The following is a 14,981-nucleotide window of genomic DNA, read 5'->3' as shown; positions in this document are numbered from 1 at the left end:
TTGTGTCATACAGCAGATATTGTGGGTGCCATACAGGAGATATTGTGGTGTCATGCAGCAGATATCGTGGGTGTCATACTGCAGATATCGTGGGTGTCATACTGAAGATATCGTGGGTGTCATACAGCAGATATCGTGGGTGTCATACTGCAGATATTGTGGGTGTCATACAGCAGATATTGTGGTGGATATCATGTCATACAGCAGATATCGTGGGTGTCATACAGCAGATATTGTGGTGTCATGCAGCAGATATCGTGGGTGTCATACTGCAGATATCGTGGGTGTCATACTGAAGATATCGTGGGTGTCATACTGCAGATATCGTGGGTGTCATACTGCAGATATTGTGGGTGTCATACAGCAGATATTGTGGGTGTCATACTGCAGATATCATGGGTGTCATACAGCAGATATTGTGGTTGTCATACTGCAGATATCGTGGGTGTCATACTGCAGATATCATGGGTGTCATACTGCAGATATCATGGGTGTCATACAGCAGATATTGTGGGTGTCATACAGCAGATATTGTGTCATGCAGCAGATATCGTGGGTGTCATACTGCAGATATGGGTGTCATACTGCAGATATCATGGGTGTCATACTGCAGATATCGTGGGTGTCATACAGCAGATATTGTGGTGTCATGCAGCAGATATTGTGGGTGTCATACTGCAGATATTGTGGGTGTCATACTGCAGATATCGTGGGTGTCATACTGCAGATATCATGGGTGTCTTACATTCTTCCGCCCCTGTTAACAAGACCAGAGGGATGAAATGTCATCAAGTCCGTCATTTTGTTTGAGCCCTGAAAAATAGCAACATCAACCAAATGACAACAGTCATCCGAAGTCATTTGTTCTTTCTCAAGTGTGTGCAATGCATCATGATTACATCTGACATTACATTTACTGGTCTGTCTGAACATGCCTGTTTCTCACACAGGAATCTGACCCGTGGAGGACACCTGAGGGTGTGTCCCAGGAGATACCTATGTGAAACAACCCCACTATCAGGCTCACACAACTACAATGTGTGTGTATTCAATGTCCCACCTTTCCCCTGCCCTCTCATCTGCTAGATAATTGAAAAGGCCACTGTCTGTCCCAGTAGACACTTACACTGGCTGGGCTACTCCGCGGAGGGGTTACAGAAGTGTGTAGAGACTGGAATTAGTCCTGATCGATGATGGGTATTCCTGGTCCGGACCCTGAACACCTCGTCTCACCTTAAACATTCATGAGCTTTCTGTCAGCAGTAGTTGAAGGCTTCAAGTAGGATTTAGCTGTGTAATTAGCATCTTGTAGTGATTTTTAATGGTTGTTTGAAGGGTAAATTCCCCGCGTCTCTGTGAGGGTTGCGTGGTTTCAGCGACAGGTGGCACCCTGTACATGCTGTAGTTTGTAATCATCTTTGTTTTCACTTCCGCCTCAAGGGTTACCTAACTAATGAGGATTCTGGGTTAGAATAAGAGGCTACCACATGGGTCATGTGGTTTGGCTCTGTCACCTGGTTGATAGAAGAGTGCTCATAATATTGATCACAGGATTATCAGATCTATATATGATTATTTATAGCCTCACATATAGCTGTAATATTGCTGAATATGGCATTCAACAACAAACAAACAGTTATTTACGTAAGCATATTTAAAGATATTACAGAAAAATACGTTCCAATTTCCCAAGTTAATTTGGAGAGCAGTAGGTGGGTTCAGTCAGTGTCTTGCTTGCCAGTGTCTTGGTTGAGAGTGTCATTGTATCACATGTCATTGTATCGCAGTGTTGGCAACATAACCTTAAAGTCACGTCTTGATTGTATGATGTAACTGTAAAATACATGACTTAAGCAAAATGAATACAATGACATGTTGACCTGAAATTGTTGAGTGTGTATATCATACACCTTCCTGTATGTTATGGTGCGTATTCCCTGCTAGTCTGTTGGCTGTTGACAGTGGAGTGATCCTGATTGGTGGGGATTCAGGGTCACCTCATTGATTTGGTTGACAGTGTGTCTGTGTTCTACAACTGCAGGTATTTTGGTTCAGTATCAGTCCCTGGTTTGTCAAGTCCAGACTTGATTATGTATAGGTGCAGTCATATAGCTGTAACTGGTGAGTGTGGCGCCAGGCAGTACCATCAGACAGTGGGACGAGGATGTTGTGATGCAGGGTTGTTGTTGTTGTAGTCTCCACTTCCTAAGTTACCAGTCAGGATGTGGCAGATGAAGCTACAGTTGAGTGACACTGCACAGTTTCCGCTGGACAGGAAAGTAGCTAATCCACAGAATCAGTGGTACAAACATACATCCCAATGATATCAACTGTGATTATTGGTGATGAGAAGGATATTGATAATAACTTCAGCCAATTATCTGATAGTTTGCTGTAACATAATGAAGTTATGCCCCTAATCTGATGATTACAAATTCACACTCACAACCAGACATGTTGCTACATAGTGACATAGAGTAATGTTGGGTCAGTTTCAGGAAAGTCTAGTTGTGTAACAGGTTACAATCACTGACTGGACCTATCACTGTGTGATATAGCATGGTCTTCCTTCATCATGGACCCTGCAAGGTGCTATGTAATATAGTATGGTCTTCCTTCATAGTAGACCCTGCAAGGTGCCGTGTGTTATATAGAGGATACTAAATGTAAACTCATTTTTATTAAACGAGTTAATGATTTGGTATCAAACGAGCGAAAGCGAGTTTGATGCTAAATCTTTCACGAGTTTAATAAAAATGGTATTTCACGGAAGCGAGTTTAGTATTCTGTTTATTACTGTCCAACATAAACTGATAGAAACTGCCTACGAAGTGTGATGACTCTCAGCTTTCCACGAGTCAAGCAAGGTCTAATACCATTGTGACAGAGGTATTAACATTGTGACGTCATAACTGTAAACCATTATGACGTCATACATCTAGAGGTATTACACTAGTGTAATGTTGCCGTAAAAATATTACACTGCAGTATCTTCCACAAGCGAGTAATAAGGCATGGTATTCCCTTAAGGTGGACCCTGCAAGGTGCTATGTGTTATAGCACGGTATTCCCTCAAGGTGGACCCTGCAAGGTGCTATGTGTTATAGCACGGTATTCCCTCAAGGTGAACCCTGCAAGGTGCAATGTGATATATTGTGGTATTCCCTCAAAGTGGACCCTGCAAGGTGCATTGTGATACAGTATTGTATTCTGGCAATCTGGCTGGCTGGACCCTGTGATGAGTCATGCTGTGTAGACCATAGGCTGTCCACACCCACACACTCCAGGAAGCTGCCAGATGGCTATAGCAGCTCCAGCGAAGGAAATAGAAGGAATGTCATAAATAAGACAAGTTAAACCTGCCTTTGGAGGGAGCTAAGTGTTGTATCCCCCGAGATGTTGGTGGTGGGGGAGGGAGATCAAACAGGGGTCGGTAATATTGTTAATGTTGTCTCTTGACCTTGTCACTCAGGTGCACCAGCCAGTTTCTTGTTGATCAAGTTCAAAGAGTGATGGAGACTTACTTCATCAAGCCAGTTTCTTGTTGATCAAGTTCAAAGAGTGATATGAGCATCACTTGAAGACCAAGAAGTGGTGGTGTTGCTAGTTCTAGAAAAAGACCAAGTGGAGTGATGGTTACTGTCAACATCAGATGCGTACCTGCTATTTTGATGCTGATGTCTATGCCTACCTTTTGTCAGTGCTGGGTAAATTGTCTCCAAAATGAGCATCCTGCACTTATAGTTATACAAATCAGTGTAGGTAAAGCATCCAGATGAGAAAACCTTCAAGCCTGAGCCTGAGGTGGATGGGGGCATTAGGAGCCCAACTGTAAGTGGCTAGGTAATATATATATACATGCACATATCTATTTATATATAGATAAGAATGGAATTTTGATTGATTGATTGTAATAAGAGTACTAATCAGTGATCAATGATGTTAACCTATATGTGCAGCCTGCCCAGCTGTTGTTGTTGTGGTTGTCACCATCTACCACCAGGCTGTACTGACCACATGGTGCCCAGGGTCATCACACAGATGCTTCTGCCATTGGGAGGGACCATGTGTTCAGGCACATGCTTACCAGGATGTGTTCAATAGCTGCTGCTCTTTGATGCCTTGATTACAGACCATATGTTGGTGTTGGTAGTTTGTTAATTGCAAGCCAAAAGTGTTGGTGATATTTCCATCGCCTTTTCTGTACTCGTATCTTCCCTATCTGTGTGTTCCATACCCCTAAATACACCGTTGTCAGTATTCAGACAAGTTGTTTCACCGACAGCGGCAAGTCGAAGCTGAGTTGTCCCTCTGTTGCCAGTTTTGAGTTATCATGGATGTCCCTACCAGGATAACCCTGTAGAGAGACAGATTATCATAGAATGTGATCAGTTGTTACACATGCATTACATATGTTTACTCTCTGCAAGAAGGTTACAAACTACTGGTACTAACAATGGATGCAGAGACCCACCCACAATTTAAACACAACATAACCCGGATTGGAAATCTTGCTTTCTCAGCCATCGCTTCATTACTTGGGCGTGATAATATCTGTAGAAGTGTTCACTGACTAGGGTAGGGTTCCATGTTGACTGGAGTAGGGCTCCACACTAACTGGGGTAGGGTTCCACTCTGACTGGGGTAGGGTTCCATGTTGACTGGAGTAGGGCTCCACACTAACTGGGGTAGGGTTCCACTCTGACTGGGGTAGGGTTCCACTCTGACTGGGGTAGGGTTCCATGTTGACTGGAGTAGGGTTCCACACTAACTGGGGTAGGGTTCCACTAACTGGGGTAGGGTTCCACGCTGACTGGGGTAGGGTTCCACTCTGACTGGGGTAGGGTTCCACTCTGACTGGGGTGGGGTTCCACTCTGACTGGGGTAGGGTTCCACGCTGACTGGGGTAGAGGTTGAGGAATCAGGCAGTGTTGTTCTGTCTGCCAACCACTGTGATGTACTGCACCAATGTTGGTTTCCCAGCTCCAGTTACTGTTTGGGGAAGAAGTTATGTTGACATTATTTAGTCACGGCATTTGCTCTTGTGGAAATAAATTATCCACGTGGTATGCTTGGTAGAATAATTATGTGCCTGAACATGCTACAACTAGTACAAGTGAAATCTCTCAAGAACAGATATGCAGCACATTCAGTGTTTTGGATGAATGTGGCAACAGTTGATTCCACATATGATTGTTGCTGTAGCTTATATGCAGTGCAACATTCAACTAACAGCAAACCTAAACATTCTATGAACAAAATATTAAATTGTATCTCCTGAACATGCAATCCCTGTTACCTTAAATAGAAGTATAAGGGTTTCTGATGGCACCCAGGTAGGTTACAATGTCTGATTGTGTGCGTGGGTACATACTAGTCATACTACATACCAAATACTGCCCAGGTGTAGGTTTGTCGTACATTAGTGATCCCTTGGATGTCTGAAATCCTTGTCCACCCTGAGTGTTTCTAGGTATGTTACAACTATATCCGGGCTTATGAGGTCCATCAATGTGGGTAAACATTCGGAGACCTGCATACTTCAGGCCCACTACACTCACACTTAATCTCTGAATGTATAGATGTTATATAGTAACAATTGATCCCAAATTGAAAAGAAGCCCTAGTGAGATGGGAGGTTGAGAACTTGTGGAAACCTAGACTTGCTTCATTGAGGACTTTAAGTTTGCAGGGAGGTCTAGGCTGGTTCAGGGACTGTGAGAGAGAGTACGAGCCTACCTCCTACATTGAGTTCCACGCCAGAGACAACTGAAGTACTGCTCAGAGCAGTGGTAGAACCAACTCACTCACTCACTAATGTGTCTCTAGGTAACTAAAGAGGGCCATTCTTGAAAACCAAGCTCTATTGGTGCAGTACATACCCTAACAGTTTTTGTTTAACAAGACAGTTCCTCATAATAAAGGAGCTGACATCGATAAAAACTCTCTTCTTTAACTTCTGTTTATGAAATTTCATTTTATTTGCAACGATATATGAGTGACATTAATATTCAGTGGTAACTGAAGCACTCTGGCTTAGATCATAAGCAAGCATCGTGTTTGAAGTGTACTTGAGGATGTATGGAATGGGTGAAACTGGAATTGTGGAAGTGTGTTTATGTATGTCGTCAGCTGATACCAGCAGTCAGATGACACGGTTCAGTGTCCCTTGTATAACTATCTCATGTAAATATGACATGTCAGTCGTCTTATCAGCCGGCGGCTGCCTCACATGACCAGGTGGTGACAGACGACCCTCAGAAATGTCAGGAATGTCTGGGAATTATACACTCATGGCTGAAATACAGTTAGTAGAATCCTGCTGAGTTCCTGGAACAGTTAATACCTGTACTAGATTGTCAGACTGATTGAAACTTTGAACAGGAGTATATGAGAGGCTGGCATTAGCCTCCCCAATTTGTCAGTCAGGTTTTGTTGATTGGAACTATTTTACCTTGTCAACATCCTCAGTGCCCAGTCATGTTTGGCCATGCAAGTAGTCTGGTATGTTAGGCCAAAGCAACAGTTCTATGGCTGTGGTGATTTACATGACATGAATAGCATTCAGACAGTTTCTCAATTTCTTGATATTCATGGATATTCTTATAAGATATTTTATTGCATAGCATTCCGTGAAGGAACAATGGCAATATTCTATAAACTACAAATATAACACAGTAGGTACAAAGATGTAGAAGTACACAGATACATTCCACATACAAATGATGTTCATCGTAGCAGCAATTTCACTTGGAGAAACCTGTAGTATAATGACATGGAAACAATATGAGGAGTGAGGAAACTGGTAATACACAGTATTTAGTTAGGATTGTAAATATCAGGACATATCTTGGAGATTGTTTCTTAACACTGTTTGTAAATTGTTAGGAATTGTTCAATTTTACAGTGTAGCAAATTCTTGATCATGATTAATGATTGTTTGTAGAAGGGGTAGCCTAGTGGTTAAAGCGTTGGCTCATCCGGGTTCGATTCTCCACATGGGTACAATGTGTGAAGCTCATTTCTGGTGTCCCCCGCCGTGATATTGCTGGAATATTGCTAAAAGCGGCGTAAAACCATACTCACTCACTTAATACAGGATATCAAACCAATTCAAAATTTAAAAAATTCTAGCATTTTGGATGACAGTGAGCTAGTGTTTTTGAAAGTGGACAGATCTATTGCCTACTGCTGTGACTTGACCTTCCTTCAAGTACAGCCAGGGAGGGTGACATGCACTTTGTGGGAAGGACATGATGTAGATGTGGCCATGGCCCCAAGTACTGCTGACTCGGGACAATGGTGCAGTAGACTGGGACTCAAGAGGTCTTTGTCCACTGTTGACATTATACTGCTGTGTTGGTCCATGTCATTAGTGAGATAGTCAGATAACCCTTTGATGCTGACTGTAGGCTTAGTGGTCAGTTGATCCTGCAGATTTGGTAGAACATGACCAAGACGTCTTTAGGTCAAAGTAAATTAAGTCACAATCCTCTGTCACTTTAATCTGTTCTTATTGCTTTCTTTGACCACGGTGGGGATTCTGGGTGAGAATAGATCCCCAGCAACTGATACAGGTCGTAATAGATCACATGATCACTGATCAGGTTCTGGGACTTTGTAGATTGTGTCATCATGCTCAGTCACTGGATTGTCTGGTCCAGACATTCCTCATGATTGTGGATATGTTAACATAAACATTATTATGTTAATGTCTGACACAAATAAAACTGCATTGACTGAAATATTTGGGCCATTGTTTGTTAAAACAATAAATTATGAATATGGAATGATTCATAGTACATTCTTGTATTTCACAAAGACAAAGGCATATGCATTTTCTATGTATAATGTCACCATAGAAACATCATGTACTCTAGCATGTGCCTGCTATCAGATTCAGTAAACTAGCTTCCCTTGTTAGCATGGTTAGTGACAAGAGACTGACAGCTGCTCCATTGATAGTCCATGTTCACTGCACTGTGTAAACCCTGCAGATCCTTTCACCTAACTTGACACACATTGCACACACATTCCACACACATTCCACACAAACCATCACATTCTCCTGCATACCTGTATTTCTGGTTTCAACAGGTAAGATTTTTTTAAAAACTGGCCCTATTAAAACTTTTAATCTATTGGTGTATGGTCTTTCTGTGAATGAGGAGGACATTTATGCTGTATGGTGTCTGCATCATTATAAAGGACTTGTGAAATGTTGTAGATATTTGCAAAGGGAATGTTTAAAAATACCCTGTACCAGGTTAAAGTGTAAAGCGTGCTGCCTGACTCTCATAGTGAAGGAATCATGTAGGCAGGTCCTGGAGCATTGTGTCAGTGGGCGTGTTGTACATTGTTTCTTTATTGTTGAGAGCATGAAATGTGGATGGTTCCAATATACACACAACTCATAATATCTGAATATTGTGGGTCTTGACGAGTCTATGCAGCTTGAGATGAGTTGAGAGCATGTTCACGCATCAGATCACTTTCCACTCACATCAAGTTCACACATTGTGATACAACTGTACAAACAGGTGTTAAACTCACTCACTCACTCACTCACTCACTCACTCACTCACTCACTCACAATTTTCTTGATGCAGTGGTGTAGCCACATGGGTGATGGTTTTGTTGTGATGTTGCTACATAATGCACTTTACTCCACAAGTAGATTGATCAGGGTTCAGAATTAACATGGATCTAAAACTGATAAAATTCATAAATACCTAATACCATTTGATCTGCTACTTTTACCAGGTACAGGGGGGTACGGTATTAATAAAAAAAATATAATTTTAACCCTGATCAATACATTTGGTATCATCCTCTGAGTTGCTGAGTTATTAGCTGGCTGGCTCAGTGATACCTCTCTGTTGATGTGTGTAGAATGTTGTTGACAATGGATTTGTTTATTTCCAGGAACAAGGCTATTGCTGACTACCTCAGTTCCAATGGCTACATGAATGCTCTCGGGGAATTCCAGAAAGAGGCCTCTATGGTAATGTATAAAGATTTTAGTCGAGGACACAAGGCCATGTTTGTCGCTGACCCTCCGTGTCCTCACCACAGGGAAAATATTTCTGATTACCACAAAGCCAATATAAATCTCTCACTGGAATGTGCTTGGGGATTAATTTTTCTGTGAAAAGGGTCGCTTGTGTGTATGTTAGGAAGGGAATGTTTGAGGAAGGTAATTCTGTTTGCACCCAGAGTAAGCTGTGTTTGCCATGCTGAAAATACTTGACATTTGTCATGGACTCAGATGACACAGATTGTCCTACAGTGACTTCCTGTAGTATCAGTCTCTGTTAGAGCACTGTATTCCACCTTGGGTCAACACCTCCAGTACCTATCCATACTACAGTGACTTCCTGTAGTATCAGTCTCTGTTAGAGCACTGTATTCCACCTTGGGTCAACACCTCCAGTACCTATCCATCCTACAGTGACTTCCTGTAGTATCAGTCTCTGTTAGAGCACTGTATTCCACCTTGGGTCAACACCTCCAGTACCTATCCATCCTACAGTGACTTCCTGTAGTATCAGTCTCTGTTAGAGCACTGTATTCCACCTTGGGTCAACACCTCCAGTACCTATCCATACTACAGTGACTTCCTGTAGTATCAGTCTTGGGTAGAGCACTGTATTCCACCTTGGGTCAACACCTCCAGTACCCATCCATACTACAGTGACTTCCTGTAGTATCAGTCTCTGTTAGAGCACTGTATTCCACCTTGGGTCAACACCTCCAGTACCTATCCATCCTACAGTGACTTCCTGTAGTATCAGTCTCTGTTAGAGCACTGTATTCCACCTTGTGTCAACACCTCCAGTACCTATCCATCCTACAGTGACTTCCTGTAGTATCAGTCTCTGTTAGAGCACTGTATTCCACCTTGGGTCAACACCTCCAGTACCTATCCATCCTACAGTGACTTCCTGTAGTATCAGTCTCTGTTAGAGCTCTGTATTTCACCTTGTGTCAACACCTCCAGTGCCTATCCATCCTACAGTGACTTCCTGTAGTATCAGTCTCTGTTAGAGCACTGTATTCCACCTTGGGTCAACACCTCCAGTGCCTATCCATCCTACAGTGACTTCCTGTAGTATCAGTCTGTGTTAGAGCACTGTATTCCACCTTGGCTCAACACCTCCAGTACCTTTCCAGGTATACTAGCTGGATGCTGTATTGACCGTCAGCTTGAGGGTTGGAGAACCATAACATGCCTGTTCATCCTCCCATTCTTCATCACACGCTTCAGCAGCTTCAGTCCATTCACTGAGAGACACCTGTTGATACACACACACGACTGGTGTGGTTCTATGATATGTTGAGTTACTGGGTAACTACTGCTGAACATAGGGTAGGCTTCAAGTATTGACAGTGCAGGTGGAGGATGTCTTTTACACTTATACACCTACCTCCATACCTACCTCAACATATATTTATGACCATGGCAAAACACTTTGAATAAACAAACCTATGTATATCTTACAGCCATTCATTTCTGTAGACTTTAGACTGAGCTTATCAACAATGAATCACTAACCGTTCTCCACGTTCACACAACCTGCAGTGTCAATCAGCAACTTTGCAGAAATGTGCGTTCACTATTTGGGTGTTTTCTCGAAATTTAAGTGTTCTGGGGAAAAAACACATAACTTGAGGGGTGTTCTGATCATGTTATTTGACTAAAACATGCCCCATGATAGCTCGATACCCGATAAATGCATACCCATAGACATATTTCTGGTATGAATGCAAGAAAGGAAATATTTGACCTGATAAATTAGGCAGACTAAGAAATTTATTATATTTAAGGAGCCTTGAGGTTTTCCACTATAATATTTGAAAATTTCATTTGACCAATTTGATCTTCAAATTGTCACTTAAAAGGATTACACTTGTGAAGCGGCAGTTTGCCAGCCAAACACTGACAGCACACTGGTCTGTCCCGGAGACCCAACACAATAATGTTGAGTAAACCCAACTAAAGCCTTTAGGTGTTAGGCAGGTCAGATTGTCTCAGTGCTCTGGGCTTCATTTTGACTTAATAAAACTATTTTGGGTCTATATATATGTATAGAAGTAAGTAAGGCAACTTCATATCTGGGACTAACTTTGTCTCACAACACCGGTATAGTGATTCCTCTGTAATATTGTGAGCCATGGTGTGTACAGCAAGGTTATGTATGGTAAGTACTTGCTCCCCACTGACAGCCTACCACCTTAAACATGCACTTCTAAGGGTTGTTCTCTTGGGTGTAATCCTAAACTTTTGAAGAGTTTGGAGTTCCTTTTATTAAAACACTTAAGTGCTATAATCTGTGCTATTAGAGCAAACCTCACGGACCACAGTTCCCCAAGATCTCTACGATTCCAGATGAATGGCACTTGGTAGCCATTTGTGGAATTTATACTGGAAAAGCTGCTTTTCTCAAATTGGGATGTTTTTAGATTAAGAGATATTTATGCAGTTTAGGCAATGCAGTTAAGTCAACAACTAAAGAGTAATATTTAAATTTAAGGTATGATAAAAGTATACAAGTCACTCTATCTTACTTGACTTGTTATCAGTGATACGCTACATCTCTGCAATAATCTAATTTATGATAGCAAGAAGGAGGAAATTTCTGATTCAAATCTGTGGCCAGAACTATCAAGGCTTCCAATACATGTGCAGCATCTGACAGTTAACCTTACATATTGCCACGTGTTGTTGCACCACCCGATCAGGGCCCCCACCCTGTGTGTTGTGTCCATGAAGTAGATCCTGGTGGCATTAGCTCCGATCTAGCTGCATTAATCCATCTCACAGAGATGTATCCACGAGATGTCACTTTCCTAGATTAGACCCTGAATGTCAATAATTCCAGTGTACTTCCCTTGGAGCATACACCAGGACACTCACAGTTGCAGACAACAAGAGCGTTACAATCTCTTAGTCACTGATGAGTATCCAGTCTGATAGCTCTGAACCATGCTGCTTATAAATGTTAATATTGAGGTGATCCATGCTTGCAACCAGTGTCATATAATGCATGTGATTTTACAATAATTTGGCTCAAATCAAGACAAATAAAACAAATAGCTAAGATCCTCACTGTTAATGTCAGTACGTCCTTGTATTGAACGCAGCTGGCGAAGCCCCATGTTGCTGATATCACCCATTTCCTGAACAAGTTCGTGTACAGCAGTTCAGATGAATTGTAGCTGCACATGTGGAGATCTTCATCTAGGTGTACATTCCCCATTTTATTGCAGAAAATGAAGGCGATAATAAGCTGTCTACTCATATTCCCCCTGCTAACTGCAGTTATCTCCAGACTGATTGCCCACTGCATGCAGCATGCCACCCGAGGCTGCTGGCTACCAGTCTGACAGTCTTATGTATTCTAGGGGAAGGGAGAATTGCATCATGCACTGTACTGGGGCGTTAGCTGCCTAATGCTTGGCGTAACTTCAATTTTCTATCACAGTTGGAAGATTAGTTTTAGAGAGTTAAGGCCCTTCTGTGTGTTCTTTGATCTCAGAAAAAGTGGAGAGAAGATAATTTGTCTCGTTAAAAATTCAATAAGACTGGGGTCAGCTCAGTGAGGTATCTATTCTCATCAGACTGAAGACTTGGGTTTTGACTCAACTTATTTTAAGGCATACAGCAGAATGGGTCCCGAGTAACCCATGCTTTTCCATTGTTGCAATTCAAGGTCAGTTTAGTACCCCATTACCACAGGCTTATCCCACTGTGGGGTCAGACCAGTACCACAGGCTTATCCTACTGTGGGGTCAGACCAGTACCACAGGCTTATCCCACCGTGGGGTCAGACCAGTACCACAGACTTATCCCACTGTTGGGTCAGACCAGTACCACAGGCTTATCCCACCATGGAGTCAGACCAGTACCACAGGCTTATCCCACTGTGGGTTGAGATTAGTACCACAGGCTTATCCCACTGTTGGGTCAGATCAGTACCACAGGCTTATCCCACCATGGGGTCAGACCAGTACCACAGGCTTATCCCACCATGGGGTCAGACCAGTACCACAGGCTTATCCCACTGTGGGTCAATACCTCAGTACCCCATGTAGTTGGCTGTTTGTATGTCATCTTTACCCAAGCACATGGACAACTGTTCCTGATTCTGTAACTGGCTGTCATTAACATAATAAGTTCAAATCTGTGTTTGTGGGGTTCACCATGTGGATAACATTGATGACTTGTGTCCCTGTGGGATATTCACCCTCTTTAATCTGATGAGATTGAAGAGACACCTTGTTGACAGCAATTCCTTCCCGGATGATGTTAACCCTGCTTTGTTTCCTCCACAGTCCCCTGAGATAGAAAAGAAGTATGCAGGTCTCCTTGAGAAGAAGTGGACCTCAGTCATCAGACTGCAGAAAAAGGTAGAGTAACTGATAACTGATAAAAGAGTAACCACCCATGCAAGACTTTCTATTGATCAGTGAGTAGTATACACAATGGGGCTACGGGACCAGGTACCCCCCAAGGGCTCAATTTAAAAATTGAGCCCTTGGGATGTCCCTAATCCCTAATCCTCGCTGTCATCTCAGTATTGGCTGGCTGTGGAAGAGGGTGTGTGTTAATCTCGTCGCGAGTGTGAGTTGTCGCCGTGTGTGTGTCTCGGCTCGGCTATTCACCTACAGCTCGCTGAGTTGGCGGGCCGGCTGGCTACGTTATGTTGATGTCCGCGAAACAGTTTATTGTGAATCTCCTATGATTTGTTTGGTTTCCGTAATGAAGGCTTGTCGGGCCTGTTGCTTCCCTTGTTCTATGGAAAAAAAATTCTCGTCTTCGCAAATGACGGCATTTTTACGAGTTTCATTCTGTGATATTTTGCGATTTCTGATAGCACCAAATGAAACTCTTCTTTGGAGATTTTAGAGTCAGTGAGCGTGGTGGAAATATGATCGTCTACCCCATGCTCACTTAAAAGTCAATATTTCAGAAACTATTCGACCGATTTTCATCAAATTTTGCATGCACCCCGGTAGTAGTATACACAATGGGGCTACGGGATGAAAAGGACTTCCCAAAGGGCTGCAATTTTTACACAATGGGAGACTCGCGGGATGGTCCCAGTAGCCCCATTGTGTATACTACTCAGTGGAATCTGTTTAATATGATCTGGGGTTTTGTAGCATATTTTTTTATTTATGTGTGAAAGTAGTAGTATGTTTGCGGATGTTCAGGTTTAATCTGAACTTTAGATTACAGGAGATTCCGAAACTGAAATGTGTTATCACCTTGACAATTCCAGGCTAAAATTGGTTCTCAGTAACCAATGCCTGTCATGAAAGTTGGCAAGAATGAATTGTCTCGGACATGGCTGGTTGTGTGCCATCAGGGCTCCAGGAACATATATCACTGCATGGTTTCAGTCACTGGACTGTCAGATCATTCACTCACTCACTCACTCACCTGTAATCTCTGTACTGCAGGTCATGGACCTTGAAGCGAAGCTCTCTGAGACAGAGAGAGAGTACAATGCAGGTGCCCCTACGCGGGACAAGCGCAGCCCGCTGGAATGGATTCCCCGCCCCCCGGAGAAGTACACCATGACCGGACACAGGAGTCCAGTCACCAAGGTCATCATACATCCTGTCTTCGCTGTTATGGTGTCGGCTAGTGAGGACGCCACGCTCAAGGTAGACAACTCTTACAAGTCCTAGAAAGTTAAAGTGTGTGACCTAAGTCCCAACCCCAAGTCAAGTAAATTTCTGTTCAGTCTAGGTCAGATCAGCTCACCTTAGGATAACACTAAAATGTACAAGAAATAATTCCAAGAATCAAGCTGGGGCTCGTAGACCTGAAGGTTTTGGATTCAAACTGCTGTAAACCATGTAATTAATGAGAGAAATGTGAGATTGCCTTCTCACAATAATATAGCGACACACTTGTATCAGGACATGCCGTGACATTGTGTGTTGAGGTGAATGCACGCACATCACTGCTC

General features: G+C 42.7%; 1 protein-coding gene across 1 annotated transcript in view; it reads left to right on the top strand.

The window, feature by feature from the left end:
- LOC124254186 (lissencephaly-1 homolog) overlaps positions 1-14,981 on the top strand; it is a 49,968-nt gene that overhangs the window by 23,285 nt on the left and 11,702 nt on the right. The window contains 3 exon segments of the mRNA XM_046688072.1: positions 8,926-9,004; positions 13,336-13,410; positions 14,467-14,673. Coding sequence (XP_046544028.1) covers positions 8,926-9,004; positions 13,336-13,410; positions 14,467-14,673 — 361 coding nt within the window.

The sequence above is a fragment of the Haliotis rubra genome, unplaced genomic scaffold, assembly GCF_003918875.1.
Source record: "Haliotis rubra isolate DU_JTF1 unplaced genomic scaffold, ASM391887v1 Scf567, whole genome shotgun sequence".
NCBI lineage: Eukaryota > Metazoa > Mollusca > Gastropoda > Lepetellida > Haliotidae > Haliotis > Haliotis rubra.
The sequence above is the reverse complement of the archived record's forward strand: the minus strand, read 5'-3'. Positions and strand labels throughout refer to the sequence as shown.